Source organism: Drosophila biarmipes, chromosome X (genome assembly GCF_025231255.1).
Source record: "Drosophila biarmipes strain raj3 chromosome X, RU_DBia_V1.1, whole genome shotgun sequence".
In the NCBI taxonomy this organism is placed as follows: Eukaryota; Metazoa; Arthropoda; class Insecta; order Diptera; family Drosophilidae; genus Drosophila; species Drosophila biarmipes.
In genome coordinates, this window is record NC_066611.1 from 6,064,727 (window position 1) to 6,086,258 (window position 21,532).

The 21,532-nt window shown below is 43.3% G+C and overlaps 1 protein-coding gene and 1 non-coding gene across 6 annotated transcripts in view; one reads left to right on the forward strand and one right to left on the reverse strand.

The window, feature by feature from the left end:
• LOC108024762 (dopamine D2-like receptor) overlaps window positions 1-21,532 on the reverse strand; it is a 65,680-nt gene that overhangs the window by 12,806 nt on the left and 31,342 nt on the right. For all 5 annotated transcript variants that reach the window (XM_044093367.2, XM_044093368.2, XM_044093366.2 and 2 more), the window contains exons 3-4: window positions 14,362-15,641; window positions 13,158-13,348 (exon numbers count right to left, since the gene is read on the reverse strand). In XM_044093367.2, the coding sequence (XP_043949302.1) occupies window positions 13,158-13,348; window positions 14,362-15,517 (1,347 nt within the window). In that variant the 5' untranslated portion in view covers window positions 15,518-15,641. The remainder of the gene's footprint in view (window positions 1-13,157; window positions 13,349-14,361; window positions 15,642-21,532) is intronic.
• On the forward strand, window positions 10,705-10,776 carry Trnap-cgg (transfer RNA proline (anticodon CGG)). The gene has a single exon. It is a non-coding gene; the product is annotated as a tRNA-Pro (tRNA).

A 21,532-nucleotide genomic window follows, 5' to 3' on the forward strand; every position in this document is an offset into this window, starting at 1 on the left:
GAGGACCTCTCCTGACAGCTCTGCTTCTAACCAACATTTCTTTTTTCCCCCATTTTTTGCCCTGGCGAATTCAACTTCAAACAGATTTTTGATACTTCACTGGGCAACCGCAGGGGGGTGGTGGAGTGGGTGGTGGGCTGGCTGGGCGGCAGGTGGGCGTGGCAGGCAGGGCATGCGTAACAAATTGTGCACATTATGTGGTGCAGGAAATAGTTGCCAATGACCCCCCAAGTTAAGTGTCAAGCTGAGAGGGAAAGTTTTCCTGATTTGGGTTCGCCATTCGAGACCATCCCAGCTCCTCGTCCTTCCTGCTCCTCCGCTATCCTCCTGGCAATTGGCTAAGCCCGCTTTCGTTTGGACAGCTTCATTATCGTCTCATTAGAGCGCCCAGATGATGGTGCCCAGGTCACTCGCTACTGAGTTTGAGACGGGATCAACTATATTTAATGTCGAACTTGAGCTGGTTTTCCCTCTTTTCAAGTGCCAAAAAAATGGGAAAAATCTTAAATTGTTGCTCAATTATTCTAGCACTTAAATATATTGTTTTTGGTAAATTGACAGAGCTTTAAAAAATAAATAAATATTTCTTTACCTTCTGAGAATAAATATCTATTTATATCCAATTGCAAAGTCCATTAAAATCTGTTCAAATCAATGGTTATTTTTGAATCAAATCTAATGGTTTCTTCAAAGGGTAAAAATATATTTTTTCAACTTTAACTAGTATTTTATGCAGTAACGATGAAAGCCTGGCCATGCCAGCTCCTTCTGCCCCACAAATCGAGCCGCACCTCCATCCATCCTTGGGAACTACAGGGTTTTCTTCCTCCTGTCGGAAGTGGTGGCGCCTCCTTGTTGTTCTTGGGAACGAGATGATAAACGAGTCAACGAGTTTAGTTCCGAAGCGATAAACCAGAGGAAAGCTGGCCAAAACCAGCGGCTCAAATTGGCAAGGATACTCGCTCTTTGTGTGTGTGTCGCAGCATCTATCTATCTCTGTCTGGCAGGATGCCATAACATTTGGCTTTTTACGAATTTTCATAATTTGGCGACTGCTTAGCATAAAAATGTCACAGCAGCTGCAAAATATGCTGCTGGGGATTGGTCGTCCTTGATCCTGCTCCTTTGCTGGCTGCTCCTTACTCGTGGTCTTTGGTTTTATGCCACTCGCATAATATACAAGGATTCTCGTGTGTGTGGGCGCGCCCCTTTTTGCCTATTTTATGGTCGCCATTAAAGTTTACTTAGTGGCCGGCCATGCCACCCAAAAAACCCAGCCAAAATCCCCGAAAAGAAGGCGACACCAACCGCAGGAACAAGACGTCAAGGTCCTCCCTCCCCCCAAAAAAGGGGGGTTCGAGGGGGACTCGGGCGCCATGTGGAATGTGGGCGGCGGGAGGTGGATCGCGTAAAAGCCATCAAATAATTTGTTTATGTTGCCAAATGCTGCAGTCGCGGCTGCCTGTCGTTTCCGCTTTAATATTTCATGGACATAAAGTGCGGAATAACCCAAAATGGAGCTGCACCGGTCGCACTGGAGGAGCCGGGGCGTCCACTAATTGCACTCGTCAGCTGCAAGCTAAACTAACAGCCAAAGCTATGGTACACCAAGCCAAAATGGGCTTAGCAGTAATCCCGCAAATACTTTCCTATGTATCACAAAGTTTAAAAAATCGCAAAATATTTTATTTTACTTGAAACAGGGCTAAAAAAAATCGTTTTCCTCATTTTCCCATTCACATTACTTACTCCGAAAGTAAAATCACTAAATCACCTTTTCATGTAAAATCACTTTTTTAGCTATCTAAAAGTATGCAGTGAATTATATCTTTTTACAATTTCAAAGCACTCCAGCGATTTAAAAATATTGTTGCATATTTTTAGACATTTTTAATATTTGTTGGAACTCCTGACTTATTTGCGTTCTTTTTTAATTTTTGTTTTTATTTTTAACAATAATTTAAAAATTAATATATCACCGCCGTTCTTAACCCATCCACAGTCCTTCAAAAACAAATAATGACTAATTAAAAGCTACATTTTATTCGTTATATTTTCCAATGGAATTTGCTCCCTTGTAGCACCCCTTTTCGCCCAGTGCAGTGCAGCAGCCGTGGATAATTTTGCAGCGTTGGTAATAAAGTTACCGTAACCTCGACGCTGTCAAAGCCAAGGAGCTGGCGACTATTAAACGAGTTTCGCGTACATTTTCTTACGCCACGCAGCCAGACAATGTTAATTGAACTGGCTGCCGTAATAGACACACACACACACTCGCACGCGTGCATAGTGAATACACTGGGGGAAAGTGGGTGAAAGTTGGGGGTGAGTGGGTGGCTCGGGCTCTTAGCCAAGTGCCTGGCACTTGATGCTGTTGCTTCTGGCCCGGGTCCTGGCCCTGCGAGCAGCTCGGGGCAATTAATTGACTTATTTATTAAGTTTATTGTCTGCCTGGGTATACGTGTGTGCGTATGCGTTCATCTTGCTCCCTCTCGCTCACTTCCGGTGTTGCCCTCTCTTTCCCTGTCACTGTCGTCGCAATTTTAGCGTTTTTCTTCGCCATTTTTAATAGCCTCGGAATCGCCCCCGGAGGCCAAGTTGGTGCATATTTGTACATATTATATGGCCTGATGTGTACGTAAATAGCCCAGATATGTGCGCTGTTTATATAGATACGAGCATGTGTGCGTTCGAGAGATTTCCTCGCCTTGCCATGCTTGTTGTTGCAACAAATTAGCTGTCATTAGCGTCGGGGGAAATTCGGTTTTAAGATGACTTTTCCAGCCCCTTGGCGGCATATTTTGCGCCCTGGATATTGGGTATTTATGTGGCCATCTTGCCAGAAAATGATAATAAAATATATACACTTTCGCCGCTGGCCGAGTGTGGAAGACATCCGGGAATCGTGTTCCGTTCGCTGATTGAATCTTGGCCCTTTTGCGGGGGCTAGGGCTTGCGATTGGGCTGGGGACCGAGTGGCTTTGGGCCAAATCAAAATCTGTGTTAATTATTCAAGCCGGGGCCCGGCGGAAAATGCGACCAGAAACCGAAATCTGCGGTCCGTGGTCTTGAATCCGGCCGGAAGTGCGCGCTTTAACTCGCATGCGTGCCGGAGATGGCAGTCGCCGGTCGGGGTCGCTGCCGAAAGTGAGCCAGATTGCAGGCCATATTTTTTATGGCCACCATTTAGCCGCGCAGCCCACACCACCCCACCCACCCATCCAAGTCCGAGATCCCAGATCCGAAATCCTAAATCCGAAATCCAACTGAGCAGCTGAAAAGTTTGTGCCCCCGGCCGATTTCATGCTGTTAGATTATTTATTTGAATTGATGTGCGGCCTGCGGTTCAGTGTGCTTCGCTGCCTGACGGGGATTTATAAGCACACACAGATACTGAGACTCGCACACACACACGCACACACATGGGCCAGCCACCCATACAGCCGCAGAGGGCTGAGCACAAAGCGTTGCCTGCTTTCGGGCGCATTCAAGTTGGCTTAGTCAACAAATTGTTTCTGCAGCCCAAGGAGCCCGACTGGGGTCACTGCAGTCCGCAGGGGCACCGCATAAACAACCCACTCAGTGCCAGCCAGGGATGGCAGAGTTCCATCTACTTTGGATGCGATGCTCCCCATAAATATCCCCAATTGCCCACACAACGAAACCACTTGATGATATTCCTTTCGATTTGGTATTATTCTTAAAGGAAATTGCTTGATTTGTCTCTCAAAAAATTGTACTTTTTGTTCGCTAATATATTTTTATGAGAAAGTAATTATCTTCCGCTTAGTCAGGTTTTGTATGACCATTTTCGGGTCATTTTCATCAAACCATTGGATGTAAGACATAATATGGCAAAAATCCCAATGTACCCAAAAAATGTAGATGAAAAAATGTATTTTAAAGTATATTTATGAATTTTTTTAAAGTAAAAAACCTATTTTACGGTCTTTACTCAAAAAATTGATGTAAAAAACACATAAAAAAGGTAATTTTCAATTGAAAATGAATTTTAAAGTATTTTTAGTACATTTTATTTAAATAAGAAGGTAATAATAGTGAATAGTATTGATATATTTTAAATAATATGATAGATTCAGTTTGCTAAAGTGAAATAAATATTTTGTAAAATTAAAAAAACGATTTCATGAGATTGCGTTGTATTAATAAATATTTTTTACTTTTATTGAAAGTTATTTTAAACAATCAATAAAAATGTGTATGAAAATAGTCCTTTAAAATGATATAGTATATAATATTAGTAGCATAAATATTCAAATTTTAAAATAATTTTAAATTATAAGTGAGTCATTATCATTTAAGCTACTAAAACGGATATTTAGCATTTAGGAATCCCTCTCATTTCCCCAGTTCTTTGATTCGATATTTGTGGAAACTCTTCCTTCTCGCAATGCATCCCTAAGCCGAAGTCGCTTTTCGGGTGTTTGCTGCAGCTTGTGGCTCAGCCACTTGGGCACTTTGACAGCCTCGCCGAGGAGCAGTCTCCATTTTCCGCTCAAGTGGGTGGCCGGAATGCAGGGAAAGAAGGCCTTTTCGGCTTTCGGTTTTCAGCTTTCAGTTCTCTAGTCTAGGCAGTGGCCCAAGTGAGTGGCCCAGCCGGGCTACGGATGCAGATCCCGGCTGACAGGACATGAGGGTCCGAGGTGCGGACTCCCGAGGGAGTGGACTCCACTGGACTGGGCCAGTAATGAACCGAGTGGACCCGACGTCACCTGCTCTGATGAACGGCACTTAAGCCGGGCCAAGCATTTGCCTGCAACCTTTTAAATGGCCATTAAAATTAAAAAACTTTGCCGCCCAGCAACTCAGCTCCGCCTTCCACTTTGCTCTCCCGGGCTTTCCTTTTTGTTTTTTGTACTTTTTTGTACTTTTTTTTCTGTGTTTCCTGTTTTCTGCTGCCTGGCCTGGCCAGGAACAAGTTGCGGAAAACTCTTTTTATTGCCTGCCACATGGAAACAGTTTTTGTGTAGTTTGGCAGTTTCTGGCCCCGGGTGGCCAGGTTGCCAGGTTGCCAGTTCTGCAGTTTGCCAGGTGAGCTGGAGCTGGAGCTGGAGCAGGAGCAGGGGAAGGAGTCCGGGGACCACGCCCACTACAAGCTTGTTTGCAGTTTTATTTTCGCTCCAGCCGAAGTCATAAATGTTCCCCCCATCTGCCGCACATTCCTGGCGAATTTCGAGAATCATTGCCGGCGAGTTTTGAGTTGCAGCCCCGCAACTTTGCCCCCATTCGATCCAATTATCAAACGTTTTCATAATAAAAGTGTCAGAAAAACAGGTGCTTCTCGAGCTGAATTCGACGACGCTCGGCCTGCCGGGCTGTCAACTCTGTGTTTTTTGCCTGGGACACGCACAAAATATGATTACAGCGGGATAACAAAATGTAAATTGCCAAAATGTCCAGGTTTATGTTTATATGTGGCAACTGCATTCTTGGCTTTTGTGTGTTTGGAACGTGGGTGTGTGGTTTCTGTTTGGGGCGAACACGTTTCGGAGAGCTGGAAACACATGTCACATGTTTATGCAATTTGAATAAAAACTGTGGTTTAAGTGGTCGGTGGGTTTTCCAGGGAAAGCATTTTTTTGGCCTACATGGCCGAGTGCGTGTGTGGAATTTAACCCATTATCCCATAAAAGCTGCAGTCCTGGTTTTTGGGGCTGGCATCTAAATGGAAACTTCCTTCTTGTGAAGCGTTGCAAAATAAATTCAATTCGGGGACCGACAAAAAATGGTGAATACATTTTAGAGCACATTTAAAAAAATATACTTCAACCAAAGCCTGCTTTTTTATCACTTCCTCTACTTATTAGTAGTTTTGAAATGTAAAAATAAAATAAATGGTTAATATTGATTTTAAATTAAAATATTGCAAATATTCGTATTTTTTTGAGACCAAAGAGCAGAACATATTTTTTATGAGTAGTTACCATTACCTAAATAAACAAACAGCGGCTCTAATATTATTTTGGTTATAAAAACTGAATGGGTGTGCTTCTATTTTATTTAATATTGAAAACCCTACGCAGCACATTTAAAGGCTATAATCCAAATTAGTAAATTTAAAATACATTAATATATAAGGAGGAACAATCTAAATAAGCCAGAAAACAGTTGTTAAAACAGTCTACTTTACCACAATTTTGTATAATTTTTGCATTAGGCCTCATAAATTTTTAAAGAATTTCTAAATATATTTTAGATATCTTAGAAGCTGATATAGGTGTAAATCGAATTCTCTTTGGATTAATACATTTTACTAAGCACATTTGAAGACAATTTTCTGAAACAGTAAGGAAAACTTATTCGGCTGAATAATATATTAGAAGAAGCAATCAAAATTAGTCATAAGGCAGTCCTTAAAATAGTCAAATTACCAACATTTTGTTTATTTTTACAGCACTCCTAAAATATTTTTAAAGGAGTCTTAAATATATTTCAGATATCATAAAAGCTGCCTAATTTCTTTTAGATTAATTGGAGAACCAAGCACATTTAACGACTATTATCTAAGCCAGTAAAGATCGCACATTCCACTCAATAATATGTTAGAAGAAACAATAAAAACTGGCCAGAAAGCAGTCCCCAAAACAGTCTATATTACTGCGCTTAAGAACCGAAAACTCCTTTTCCGACTGCGATTTCCATGGGCAGGACCCTTTCTCTTTCCCGAGCTCCACTTTCTGGGTCAAAGGCTGATTAAGTACCGTTATCGTCGCCGCATATCCGGGTGCCAGATACTTTTCCCCGCCCCTCGGCCCGCCCACCGCAGAGCCTGACCTTTGGCAGGACCCGCAGCGACGGCGAGTCCTTTCGCCAGTGGCTCCCATTCCTGTGGCCGCCGCCTCAAGTAGCTCAAGTGGCCCCGCGTGTGTGTGTGCGTAAGTCCGTGATTGCGATTGTGAGTGTACATTAATCAGATTATTTATTTTTGCCATGAACTTATGGCAATTTCTGTTGCCTCTTTACGGCCCTCTCAAGTGAGTGCGATGCGCAAAAACCAAAGGACCCAGGCGCCCAAGGACCCCAGGACCCAAAGACCCGGGGACTCAAGGACTCAAGGACGAGGGTAATGCAGACCTGAACGATTGACAATTGCCATTAAAGGCTGTTTTCCGAGCACTTGACGTCCCTCATACGCTCCGTGGGCCGAGGAAACACTTTCCCAAGTAAGTGCAGCTGCATATGGGGTGGCCTAGATAAGGATCCCCATAAGGTATATGGGTCCTTGAGTGTAGATACTATCAGGAAACTCATATAATATTTACCAAAATATAGGTACTTAGTGAAATACTTCAAACAACTGCGTTTGTTGTTAATTAAAAGGTATAAGGTTTTTGAATTTAAATACTTTATTATTCCGAAACTCATATAATATGTACCAAAATATATGTATTTAATTAAAAGATGTAAGGCTTCTGAATTAAAATACTTTAATATTCCGAAATTCACGTGTTATGTACCAGCATATGGGTATTTAATTAAAAGGTATAATTTTTCTGAATTAAAGTAATACATTAGTCGGAAATTCGTATATTATGTACCAAAATACATGTTTAAAAAATAAGCCATTTTTGATATTACACCTTTTTTTAAAATTTTTAAATGCATGGTTTTGGGATGGTAATCCCACCTGGGGAAATGATAAGCCCTGCTCGCACTGCACACGCTCACCGGGCTGCTCTGTGTTATCCTCCGGCCATCCAGATCCAGATCCAGATCCCGAGCCCCATTCCCCCTAATCCCTGCTGTCCCTGCCCATTTCTGCAAAAGTCAGCTCGAAAGCATTGCCCAAGCTGCACACAAAAGCAATTAACAATGGCTGAAAAACACCCAGTGGAAGCTGGACAGAGCTGAGAATGGCAAAAAGGGAAAATTAGGAAAGGAAACGGAGAAATCCTACCATTCCCAGACAAAAAGCAAACACAGCTCTGATAAGATTAGTGCTCCGAACAAGCTCCCAGACGAGCGCTTTTTTGACTGGCTTGGATCCTACACAAGGAAAAATGCACGTGATCATGCCTTGAAGAAATGTGCATAAATGGATCCCTCTATTAATCTTATACTTAGAAATAAATATGATAAGGCCCTCACGTCAACTTTAGACAGTCAGTTAAAACAAATAATGTAATAATAATATAATAATAATAAATAAATTAATTCCATTACAATTGAATGTAATGTTTGTATAAATCTCTTTTAACACTCTTAACCAGAGGTTATGTTTCAGTTAAATTTTTTGTCTTTCAAAACATAACTGATATATCTTCTTAAACGCGTGATAACAGACTCTGTAAATATTGGTTGTTAATAGAACAAATATAACTCCAGGTTAACTTTCGCTGACAGATAACTAGAACCTTAACATGACATTGAGAAATCGGCCCTAACCGGCACTTTTGAACAAAATCACAGCATTCTTCTGCTCCCCACTGGGGCAGTAAAAAACCGAGTTGATCACCATTTCCGGTGATATTTTCTTCCAGTTAGCGGGCTTCGCCCCCGGCAGACCCCGCCCGCCCAGCTTCCCCACAGCCATTCAGTCCAGTGTGCACGCTTTTACACTTTCAATGACCACTTGAATGTCAACAAAAGCTTTCAACTGACATATACAACCACTTAAAATAGAAAAGCACTGGCCCACACACACACCCGGGGAGACACGGGGCAGGCAAACATGTTTGTATATTTGTTTAAGCCGCGAGTTAAAACGAGCCATGTACGGGGCCCAAGGAACATCGGCTCGGGCATCAGCATGGGAATCACGGGATCCGTGGGAGCGGCGCGTCTAAATGGTCGTGAGTGTGCGAGTGTGTGTGTGTCCTGCCACGCCCACCGCTGACAGGACGACGAGGACGAGCCAACGCCCCTTGTTTGTCCGCTGGCTTGTGTCATAAGCAATAATTCTCCATTGTTGGCATCTCGTTCGTTCCGCCCCGGGCGCTCCCTCTTGTTGCTTCTGTTTTTGGGGGTGGTGGGTGGTTGGGAGGTTGGGTGGTTGCAGGGGGTCACTGAGCGGTGGATACCTCAACCTTTGTTGCGCACATTTTTATGAGTTAAGTGCTATCCGGCACAAATGCCAACGCACACAAAGAGCGCCCAGAGCTCCCAATCTTCCCTGCCTTCAGCTGCCCCCTCCAGCAGCCTCCCAATCACCACCCACCACCCTATCGTTCACCGCCCCCACCCCCAGCTGGCCCACTCGCATTTCCCACTTCCTTCACATCGCACTGGACCGTGTTACTGCCCACTTATTGTGCTGTTGTTGACGCAAATCCTCTTAACTAAATCAATTTTCATGTGTGTCCGCGTGCGAGTGTGGCTGTGCGTACATCAATGTGCCGGGGTATGCGTGTGTATGCCCTGGAAAACCGCCAAGACTTGAGTTTAATAGTACCCAGTAGTGGCGGCTTGGTGGTTTCAAGGCCAGCCCATGATTTGCTGGGACACGATCAAAGGGGTTTGGGAGCATCTCCAGTAGGGGAGAGATATGATAGGATGCCAAAATATGAATCACGCCGCCTTGAAATATAATAATGCTCCAGTTGAAGACCTGGTAGCCAGAGCTTTTCATAACTTGGCTTTGTTTTAGTAACAAGCAAAAAATACTACAATTCATTAAAATTATCAAACTACCAACTCGTTTATTTGCCATAATTCCATAAGTTTTATAAAGCACTTTAACAGTTTCTTTATATAAAATACAATATTATATTCTGAATTATATTTAAGAAATACTAAGAAAATACTAACCAATACTAAAAAAAATGTATTTTCTATCTTACAATTATCCTTCTTTTATAAGTATTATAAAGCTAGGAAGTACATATATGCACAATCTAATTTTTCCCTAATCTAAATCTCCATTTTAAACCTCTTACTATCTGTAAAGCTCTTTAAAATAAAACGTCTTATGAAAAATACCAAAAATGTAAATATTATTATTTCAGAACCGCCAAAAAGTATGCCTTACTTTTTTCCAAGAAAGGTAGTTACATGAGCTACTAAAATAACCGATTTTAAAGACTTGTTTTTTGCCGGATAAAGGTTTTCTAACAACCAAATGATGAATAATAAGCTAGTATTTTTAGAAATTGCTTAGTACATTTTTTTGAGACATATCATATATCCAATCAATTAATGTTTTGCCTGCCAAAAGCGAAGGCCAAGGCCAGCATGGATTAGAGGGGGATGGCTGACCAGAGATCGCGCCAGAAAGAAAGAGACCGCACCACCAATTCTGCGCAAAATCTCGGGTTTCAAATCACTTTCGCTGGCGAAAGTTTATGTACAATGGACTCGGCTGGCAGCCTCTGCGGCTGACAAGTGGGCGTGTGTGCGTGGGTGGTGGGCGGTGGGGGGCAAATCGGTGAATGGGTAATTAAAAGCCGACACTTGCACAGGTGAGCTGACTGATGCACTTAATGACAAGTTAATTTGCTGTGACTTTCAGTGGGCGTGCGTCATTAGAAAGTCAACAACAAAGGCTCGAGGCGGGCGGCCTTTAATTTGCTGGTAATACACAAACGACACTTAATCCGCATCGATTTGATTTGATGATGGCCCCGGCCTCTAAGTGTGCGAAAAACAACACTGCCAGTCAAATTTAGAGGCTGTCTCTGTCGCCCCCCGATTTGCCGTCTCCCTCTCCCGCTTCTTGGGCCCATTCCGGCAGGCCGTCCTTCAAGCGGCTCGTTGGTCTAGGGGTATGATTCTCGCTTCGGGTGCGAGAGGTCCCGGGTTCAACTCCCGGACGAGCCCAGGATTTAGCTGTATTTTTTTTAACAATTGTTTTTACCAGGAAGTGCAAACAATAATTATTGGTCTGTATTTTAAATCAAAAATTCAACCACTTAGGATCAAAGTATAATCATTATTTTCGAGATTTATCATACAAATTTAAAAAATAATCATTATTCTTGAGCGAAAAAAATGGGAGTTAAAGATTATATCTGGTTTTTATTTTCTTGATCAAAAGATACCTTATTTTCAAACCTAAGCCGATTTTGTGAATATTAAAAATTAGTTTTATTTTGATCGGAAAAATAAGAATTATAAATGCTCACTATATTTTATTTTAATTATTTTTTGCTCAAATAATGATTATTTTTTATTTTTATTATAAAACTCAAAAATTATGATTATTTCTGAGTTTTATTTGTTGTTAGTAAAAAATAATAATTATATTTTTACTTTTAAAATAAAAATCATAGTGTTTACGGTGCCTGGTTTTTACTTGCTCTATTGTTAGGCAGCCATATTAATTTTATTTTTCCATACTCCCCGGTCAGTCAATCTTCATCAAGTGGGGGCAAAAAAATAAACACAGCTTAAATAAATATTTGAACAAACATTCAATTATTCCGGCACCGAGTTTCTTGTTCCCATTTGTGCGACAAGTTTGCACATTTGTTATTTCACAATGCCACCGCCACCCACACCGCCCCCGCTGTCGCTGCATGTGGCTGTTGTTAATTTCATTTGACTTCCGAGGGTTTTTAATATTGCAAGGGGAAATTTCGGTATAATTTGCCAGCGATGAAATAAACATGCAATTAATTGTGGCAGCCGTGACAGGCGCGGCTTGCAACCAATTAGTGCAGGGGCGGCCCCTTAAAGGGGATCCTCCAAGTGCCTTGCACAGTCCCGAGCCGAGTTGCCCGCTTTGCATGGCGGATATGGGACCGCAATCCGCATGCTGATGAGACACCGAGTGGACAGGGCCGGAAACGAGCTGGGCACGGGCCTGGAGCCGGCTCTGAGGCACTTCCATCAATCTGTCAGTCAGTTAGCGAGTCCCGGCTGTCCTGTTGGTCCTGCTGGACCTGGTAGTCCACTCCCAGCGGCGGGGCCGGCTGGCTAGACAGTCTGTCAGTCAGTGAGTCAGTCAATCGAACAATCAATCATACGGAATGACAGCTACGTCGGCTTAAGTCAAAGGCAGTCTACAGTCGCAGACCTCGGAGTCCTCCCAGCGATCCCAGCAACTGCCATTAACCTCGGAGCGTTTCGGAAGTCAAAACTAAGTTCTAATCTATCAGAAGTAAAGCCACCTGGGATTGAGAGCCTTAATCAATTAGGAGCTGTTTATGTGACTACAAGCGCCTTTTCTGGCTATTTAGGTTTCGTTTCCTATGAAATAGGTTGAGACATCTATAACAAATCTTGGACTTGGGTCAATCATAACGAACAAAATAGTATTTAGTAAAAAAAAGGAAAGCTTTAGCTTTACTATTTGTGGATCTGCATGGAATTATTAAATTAATTTATAAAGTGAAAACGAACTCTACAGGCCTTGGTTCATATATTATGTGTATAATTTTATTCCCTTTTTAAATGATTCTAGTTACTTTGGTAATATTAATAATAGTTTTTAAGCTCTTGAACTTATAAATTTATTTTTCCAAAAAATTGAATTGATATTGCAAATATTTTATTTATTTTTGTTTTGGCTTACCATTTCTGGCTTAACATTTCCCTTTTATTTTCAAATTTAAAGTATTTTAATTGTTAATTTTTTAGTAAATTACATTTATATTTTCCCTATCCCTGAATGTATTCCCTTTATATTCTCTTTTTGAATTAATTTATTTAGCTTTTTCTAGTAAATATGGAATTTTAAAACTCATTGATACTAATTGATATTGCAAATGCAGTGTCAGGCTTAACTTTTCCTTTTATTTTAAATTTTAAAACATTTAATTTGTAGCTTTTTAATAAGTTAAATTTGTATATGCCCTGTCTTTTTTCCCAGTGCCTTTTCCCTTGCAACTTTTCCACCGCCATTCGTTCGAGCTGCTTTCTCGGCTCGCTTTCTCCGCCTTAAACAGTTGCTCAGGCAGCACATTGATTTATATGCCGGCATCGCCAAAAATTGAATGTTATTGCTTGAATGGCCTCAATTTACTTAAAAGCTACGCCCCTCGGGCTCCTGGGTCCTGACCCCCCTGCTGAACAGAAAACGATAGGAACTCTGGCTCCATCCTGATGGGTATTTATGAGCGTGTTTATTTATTATATGACCCAACACTTGATAAAATTAAACGGAAATGGTGGGTTATTTTGCATTTGGGCCACTCTGATTTTGACACACGCCCCCCAAAATCCCCAAAAAAGTATATATGGTGTAAAAGGTGACTTACCAGAAAGTAGACAGCAAATGGCATCACGACCACGGCGACCAGGAGATCGGCGATGGCCAACGAGACTATAAAATAATTCGTGACCGTCTGCAGCGAGCGCTCGCGGCACACGGACAGGATGACCAGGATGTTGCCGAAGAGGGTCAGGATGGGGAACAGGATCAGGATGAGCGCCCAGTAGTTGTGGTCCACTGCAAAGGAGAGATAGCATGAGTCACTGCCTTCCGTGCTGTTCGTGTGCGGTTTTATTCTGCCCCGGGCCTCGGCCGACTTGGCTCGCCGGCACGAGTCCTGTCTGCAGTATCTGGGTCTCTGCAGAAAGCCCCAGCATGCCCGTTGGCCCAATTATTAATTCAGCGCTGTCTAATGAAAGTGCGGCTGACAAATAAATTAGTCGTTTGTTTAGCCGAGGTGGCAGCGCAAACAAAGAAAATCCCCGCATTTAATGATTCAACTGTCCAGAGCTCTGAGTTCATTCCATTTATTTAAGAGGAAAAAAGAAATCCTTTAAAGTTTCCTATCTGTTTTAAAGTAATTTACCCTATAAAATTTATTCGCCATAGATGAGATGATTTCTATAAGTTTTGTACTTAGACCCTCTTGTCAATAAAATATACACGAATAAAAATGGAATTGTATAAGTAAATATCAAAGGTAAATTTAAAGCATAAATAATAAACGTAGAAATTTTCCATTTTAAATGAGTTAAATGAAATGGAATAATATAACTTAAAAAGTGAAATACATAATATAACATAAAACAATTTACTTTAAATCAAAAGCTGCAAGTCTTTCAAATATGTAGTATTTATTCTATAACCAAAATTTCATCTAAAAACATATTTTTTTAATATTCTAAAAGAGCCTTACTTGTTAAATTAAATTTTTTCTTTTTCTAAATAATAAAACTATCACTGCTTAAAAATGAAAGCCATAACATATACATTTGTTTTATATTAAATTTGAATATTATTAATATTTTCTTGATAAGCAAGTAAGCTTTAGAAATATAATACAATCTTTTAAAATTAAAAAAAAAATCTTTTAAAATACACTTCGTAATACTGTCTAAGTGATTTCGGAACTGTATTTTCTGTAATATATCTCGTTGCAAGTTCTGCAAAGCTGGCTCAAACTGGCTATGATGGCTGGTTTCATTTAGTTTTGTTTTGGGAATTGGAATTTAAATGGGAAAGATACTCACCCACTCGCAGCTCGGCGCAGGAGTCGGTCAGGTTGAGCGTCTCGTTGGTGCAGTTGAGCCGGTAGCCGTCGAGGTACAGTCCCGTCAGGTTCTGCTCGAGCAGCAGGCCGCCGCCGCGGCTCCCCGTGATGGCCACGCCCATGCCCGAGCCCAGGCCCGCCCCCGGCGCCAAGGTGGTTGTTCCCGAAACCGTGCTCCCATTGTAGTTGGGAAAATAATCGTTAAAGTTTTCGAGCAGCAGCATGAAGGTGCTGCCCCCTGATCCTCCTCCTCCGCCTGCGGCGCCTCCGCCCAGCCCTCCGCCGACCCCGGCGGTCCCAGCCACATCGCCAGAGCCGCCGCCATCGTAGCTCGTCGTCGCCGGCGCCGTTCGGTTGCCGAGCGTGCTCCTGGCCGCCGCCGCGGTCCGCTGCAGCAGTTCCGCATCGCCGAAGCCGCCCAGGAGGCCATAGTCCGTCTCCGCGTCCGCCACGTTGTCCAGGGCGGCCTCCTCGCCGCTGTCGATCAGCGCGATGCCAGCATCGCCGCCGCCGCCACCGGCCGCTCCCGCAGCTCCGCCGCCCCCCAGCTGTTGCTCCACAAAGCTGCGCAGGGCGTACCGCCCGCGGGCCCGCTCTCCCACCTCCTCAGCGTCCTCTGCACTCGAGTTGCTGCCGCGACTTGGCAGCGTGCTGTTGAGCACCTCCAGCCAGCCCAGCGTTCCGTTAACGCCGCCGACGCCGCCGCCACCGCCGTTCGTGACCGCCAAGGTCGTCGTGTTCTCCTGCCCACCACCGCCACCCGCGGCCACCTCGTCACCACCCACCGAACCCAACAGCCACTCGCTGATGTCGTCGATCAGCGCGTAGCCGGCGTCCTCCGCCGCCGTTTCCACATCCTCGTAGATCGGCAAGTAGCCGGCCGGCATTGTGGGGCCCTCAACGCCCGCCTGCGTATCGCTGCCGTTCGCCGGATTGGAGCCATCGCCATCCGCCGCCAGGAGATTGGTGTGCTGGCCCTGCATCCACGTGGCTCCCGCGGAGGCCGGTGCGGACGCCGTGGTGGCCACCGTCGATGTGGAAGCGGCCGAAGGGGTCAGGGTCGCCGATGTTGCCCCCGCTGCCGCACTCGTTGCCGCAGATGTTGCCGCCGTGCTGCCCAATGGCTGGGCGGCCATGGTGCTGCTGGTCCCGCTTGGGTTCCCCGCCGCCAATCGAATGGGCTCAACCTCTAGTGGGGCGGGGGCGTGCCAGCGGACACGAGCTGCAACTCCTGCAACGCCAGCGGCATGGTTTCTTTAGCTGGAATGGAAGAGACGGAAAACGGAAGTCAGGAAGTGTCTAAGTAAACTTTACTCTAATTTTATTTAAATATTTTTTAAGAAAATAGCCAAACTAAACAACGAGCTCAAAGAGGTATGACACTCCCAAGTCTGACTTTCATTTTTCTTACAGCAGCCAAAACACTGAATACTTTGTCAAAAAATACGATTTCTCCTTTCGAAGATACATATATTTTCGCGTATTTTGAAGTTTTAAATATTCTGATATACCCCCTTGCAAAAAATCGAAAATTTTCTCAAAAAAAATCGTTATTTTAGCTGTACGACTTGATTTGGCCGAGAAAAACCACAAAAAAATTAACAAAATTCAAATTTTAAAAAATCCTAAAAAAAAAATCCTCAAAATATAATTTTCCTAAAAATGATTAGAATCGATAGCAGACGTCACCAGCAACTCGAGACAGTCGATCTTTTAGCTATACGACTTGATTTGACGAACGAAAAACCACAAAAAATGTTAATTTTTGGAGAACATTCGAATTTTAAAAAATCCTGATACACCCTCTTACAAAAAATTGAAAATTTTCCTCAAAAAATTAATTTTCCTATAAATGTTTAGAATCGAAAGCAGACGTCGCCAGCAACTTGATACAGTCGGACTTTTAGCTATACGACTTGATTTGGCCAAGCTACTAAGGAAAAACCACACAAAAATGTGAATTTTTGGCTAAAATTCTAATTTTAAAAATCTAGATACACCCCCTTACAAAAATATATATATATAATATGCCAGCTATTTTGAAACATTTTTGAAACACTACCTATATTTAATAAAATACTATACACTGTTTTACAAATGTCCTCTTCCGAACTGTGCCACTTCTTTGGGGCAGTGTAAATTCTATCGTTTTTTCAGCTTGGCTGCATCCCCGTGCATTTGCCTCGATTGCATTTTAAACACACTCACACCTCGCCGCCTCGGGTCCTGCACTTTATGCCTTTGCAATTATCTATCCGCTTGGCCACACCCCAGCCCCAGACCCAGTCCCAGTCCCAGTCCCAGTCCCAGTTCCAGTCAAAGTTCCGGTCCCAATCCCATGCCCTCCGCCTCCCATTGGACGTACGGAGCCACTAGCGACTGCCATGGCCGCATGTTTAATTAACTCTTTAATCAATTTATTGCCAATTATTCTACAAAAAGCGACAGCGAAAATTGTGTAATTTAATTAAATTAGCAAAAGGTTTTTGTGTCTCTCGCCTCGACTCGCTTTGCACTCGCCCCTTCGCCATCTTGCCCGTACACATTTTGCAATTTTCGCTTTTGTATTTGCCAATTGACGCTGATTAAAGCCGCCCGAGTCGATGGCCCATAATTAAAAGATGGCTCGTTGTAGCCTAATGAGGGAGGGAGGGAGGAGCAGGAGCAGCAGCAGCAGGTGGGGGCGGGCACTGCCTTGGGTTTCAAAGGGGCCGAAAAGTAATCGGATCCGCAGCAAAGGGTTCGAAACGGACTCATTACCAGGCGGTGCAGGCCCGCGAATCGCCGGGATTATGGATTCCAGATCGCCAGGAGATCCCAGCGAGGAGCGGCGAGTCCGGCTGCCAAGGTCTGAGCTGGCACTAATCAAATTTTTGGCCCTCAGCCAGGACTCTGCGCCTGGAAGCCCCTCCAAATGGCGCAGTGCGGGGGGGCTCTTTCATTAATTACGGCAGAGGCTGTGGCAGTGGCAGCGGCAGTGGCAGTGGCAGAAACACCAACTTAACTTAACTCAACTCAAGTCAAACGAGGCGAACCAAAACGAGACTCAGCCGGACTGAGCCCGACCTGCAACTCAGCTCAGCTCAGCTGAAGTCGAGTAATTAATTTCACTTTCGCTTGAGCGATGCCTTTGAATATGCGCCAGCCGCACGCAAGCCATAAAGCACAGCCGGAGTCCCGGGCCCCCGGCTCCGGATCCGGATGAGGATGGGGCTGCGGATCCGGGTGAGAGTGTCGCTTCCTGGCCTCCAGAACGGCCCTCGCCACAGACGTCGTTCCTCGCTCCTTCGGCCGCATAACTCAGAGGACTCCTTTCGGTACTGTCTGGTCCATTACATCCTAATCATTGTTGGCACACATCGGACTCCCCGGCGACAGGAACACGGAGTCGTTGAGCCTCCGACGGGCAGCAAATCAAACTGCCACATCTGGGCTCTCAGGGAAACAAGGCCTAATCAATGGCATCTACATAGGTGCCCAGGCCTTGGTCCACGAAGAGGTACACCGAGAGAAAAAGGGATGAGGGCTCATTTAGGAAAAACCAATGTATATCCTTAGAAATATAACATTTTTGAAATGAATTTTCAGGATTATTTCTAACTGGGATATTACTTTGTACTTTGTTTTTAATTTTTTTATAATCACAGTGTTCTCTGTTTTAAAAAATCACTTATTTAAAAATTTAAATTTGAAACATTTTAAATTATAATTAATTTTAACTTACATCGCTTTAAAATAAAACCACAGTAGTCTTTTAAGAATAAAAATCTTAAACAATTATGGATTTCAATCCCTGATACTAACATATTTTACACATATATCTTGCAAGTTCCTTTTGTTCTTACAAATATTTTGTAAGAAATTTTTGATTTCACGACTAATTTTAATGAATATAACAAATATGTACAAATATTTTATAAACATTGTGGTAGTATTTTTAAAATAAAAACCTCAATTGATTATCGGATACTAACCTATTTTAAACATCTAACTTGTAAGTTTCTTTTGTTCTCAAAAATATTTTCTAAGATCCTTTACCTACTGTTCAATTATTAGTTTTAAGCACTTACTTCTCTTTTAATTTAATAAAAATGAAATAATTTAATCATACCCTAACCTATAAGTTCCCCTTGTTATCGAAGATTATTGCCTTATCTCACCTTTCCCCCACTTGAATCGTTTTTATTTTTTACCAACTGCGAACAACTAAGTCCCTGAGAAACTTGTGTACCTCTCACCTTTCACAAACTACCCCCTACACGAATAAATAGATTTTAACTCCGCCATTACAGCTTGTAATCGAATTGGGGTGGATTGCATTTCCGCAGCGAAGTCGGGCAAAAGGGGTCGCAGAGCCCCGCACAAAGGCTTCAGTTCGGCTCAATATAACTAACCCATCCCCATCGCAGTTGATTTTTCCCCCGGCAAACGCAATTACTCACTGCCAGGTCGCCGGAGTGGGTCTAATCACTTGACCCCACTCAGCCTTGGGGCGCTCCTAATATGACGTGGCCAGTGCAATCCAATCCGATCCGAGCAATCCCAGCCATCCCGGCCAATGTCGTGCCTCATTAACAACATCCGGGCAGTGCAAGGCGTTTCCCCTTCCTCCCTTCCTCCCCAGCTGCCCGGCTCCCCGGCTTCCCAGCTCCACTGCTCCACTGCTCCACACGACACTCAATAAATCAGCAAGTGTAATTATTTTCAACGCCATCGTGGTGAGTCGCGTGTGGCGAAAGTAGCGGGGAAAGTGGTGAAAGGTGGGGGCGAAAGTTCCGCGGCGGCATTTTTGGATGGGGCCAGGGGGAGCTGGGTGCCAAGGTCAAGAAAGCACACATGGCCGGGATTGAGATGGCGGAGGGCACAACTTTAGCCCTTGGGCCTTTCGCATTTAAAAATATATTTTCCCCTTTCTTAGTACTCATTAAAATTATTTAGGAAGGGAAATGGCACAAAGGAATGGCAGTTTTATTTACATATTTAATTTTAAATTAATCCTAGGACACTGCCTTGAAAAGAGAACAAGGGTTTTAAAATCACCTTTAAATGGCACAATAAGTGCCTAAAAGTAGGCTGTGAACGAAGTATAGTTGTCTTTTTGAATGCATCTAAGCCTTTAATATTTTGTGGCATACTTTTAGGCAGCCAAAGCTTCAAATCCCTAGTGATTTGTGTGGCACCTCTATATAACTCATGGAAACTATATTGAACTACCATTTAATTTATTATTTCTATATATAAAATATATATGCTACAAATATTTGGGCTCAAAGAAGGCAAGGCGTTTTAAATGTTCAGTGGGATACGAAGTTAAGTGAAAATGTAATAAAACATTAATAATTTGACTTGCTGTAAAACCCATTTATATTTAGAAGAACCGCCTAGTTCGCCTAAAATAATGTTTAGAATATGGCCTTGCCTATAAGCCCATGTCTAGCTACCAAAAAAAGCGCCAGAAAAAGCACGGGCTGACAAAATACAGAAGGTCCACGGAAATAGCACAATGGATATACATTCTTCCTGTGCGCCCCGGTCGCTGGCATCGCGATGAGCCTCGGGGGAGCCACGATATCACATTTTGCACATATGTATGCTGCTTTGACCCGTGCCCATAATTCAAATTGAGTGGCAATGGCTGCGCTGAAATAGAATGCAGCGGCGGGGCGGCGGGGACGCCGAGCAAATTGGTTTCAGATTTAGTCCGAAAGGGGATGGCAGGATGACCCAGCGAGGGGGCCGGGGACATGGGACAGAGACACATGTTGCCCCAGGGGCGCAAAAGAATCACGACACCGAAAACGGGTCCTGCGAGTCCGCAGCTCGCACATGTGTGCCTTGCCTGTGTCGCCTGCGGTATTGAACAGATGCTGTCGCCCGGCCAAGATCAACAATTTAATGGGCGGCAGCGTCCTGGCAGCGTCCTTGCAGCGTCCTGCCGCCCCCTGGTCCTGCAATCGGCTGCCAGGACCTGCGGCAAGTGCTTGTTAACTAGTTATGCGGCGGCTCCGCTGTCCGAAACTTTAAACATCTGACACTGGTGCCAATGAGCAGAACGGCGGCGACAACGGCAGCGCCGAGCGCAGAGCGCCGGAGGAACTTTTTACATTTGTGCGACATCAGCATGACGTTTGATTAATTCCATTAGGACGGGCAGCTCGGGGCGGCGGCAACGGGGCGTATGAGCTATCAGCTGGGCGGCGGCCATATCACGTATACGCACGGTGGCCTGAGCAATGCCACTTTGAGTGGCAGGACCTCCTAAATCATGTTTGGCAAAATTGAAAAACTCAATTAGCGCTTGGGCTCAGTTTTAAATGCAGTTCTTACTCGGGGAAACAGGGAAATATTCTATTGAAATTATATTTTACATACAAAATGCTATATTTTCTGCTACCCACTTCGACTGACAGGACCTCTTAGGTCATTTATATAAAAAATGAAAAATGAAATTAGCAGTTGGATCTCAGTTTTAAGTACAATTCCTACTGAGAGAAACTTAGAAATATTTTATTAAAATACATATTGTGTAAGCTATATTTTCTGGTGCCCACTTGGACTGACATATGAAAATTTAAAAATGTAGTTAGCAGTTGGATCTCAGTTCTAAGTATATAAAAAGAATATTATCAATGTTGTCCTCTTGATTTATATATATGAAAACTGCAAAATTCAATTAGATACTTCTTACATAATTCTTGTTCAAGGAAACCTAGAAATATCTTATTAAAATATATATTTTATAGAAGAATCATGTTGTCCTTTATTTTCTGGATAACCCACTGAGTGATTTTGTGTTTGAGGGATCTCAGTTAAAAATAAAATTCTAGCTCAAAGAAATCCAGAAATATTTTATTAAATTAATATTCTGTAGGATGTCCCCCAATTTGTGGGCCAACCACTGAGTGATTTTGAATTTGCCCCGGCCTAAGCTTAAAGTTATTGTTTGAATGGGCGAACCAGATTGCCCGGCGGGCCGGTTGGCTTGGTTGGGCTCCTCGGGTGGCAGACAAAGGGAATCGCGACTAGATATATTTTTGTATATGGGACAAAAACCGCTTATCGCTTCAAGTCTACTCAAGCGTCAACGGAGCGATTCATTCGAGAATTTCTTATGCTTCACTGAACCAGAAGTGTCGTCGTCGTCGGCCACG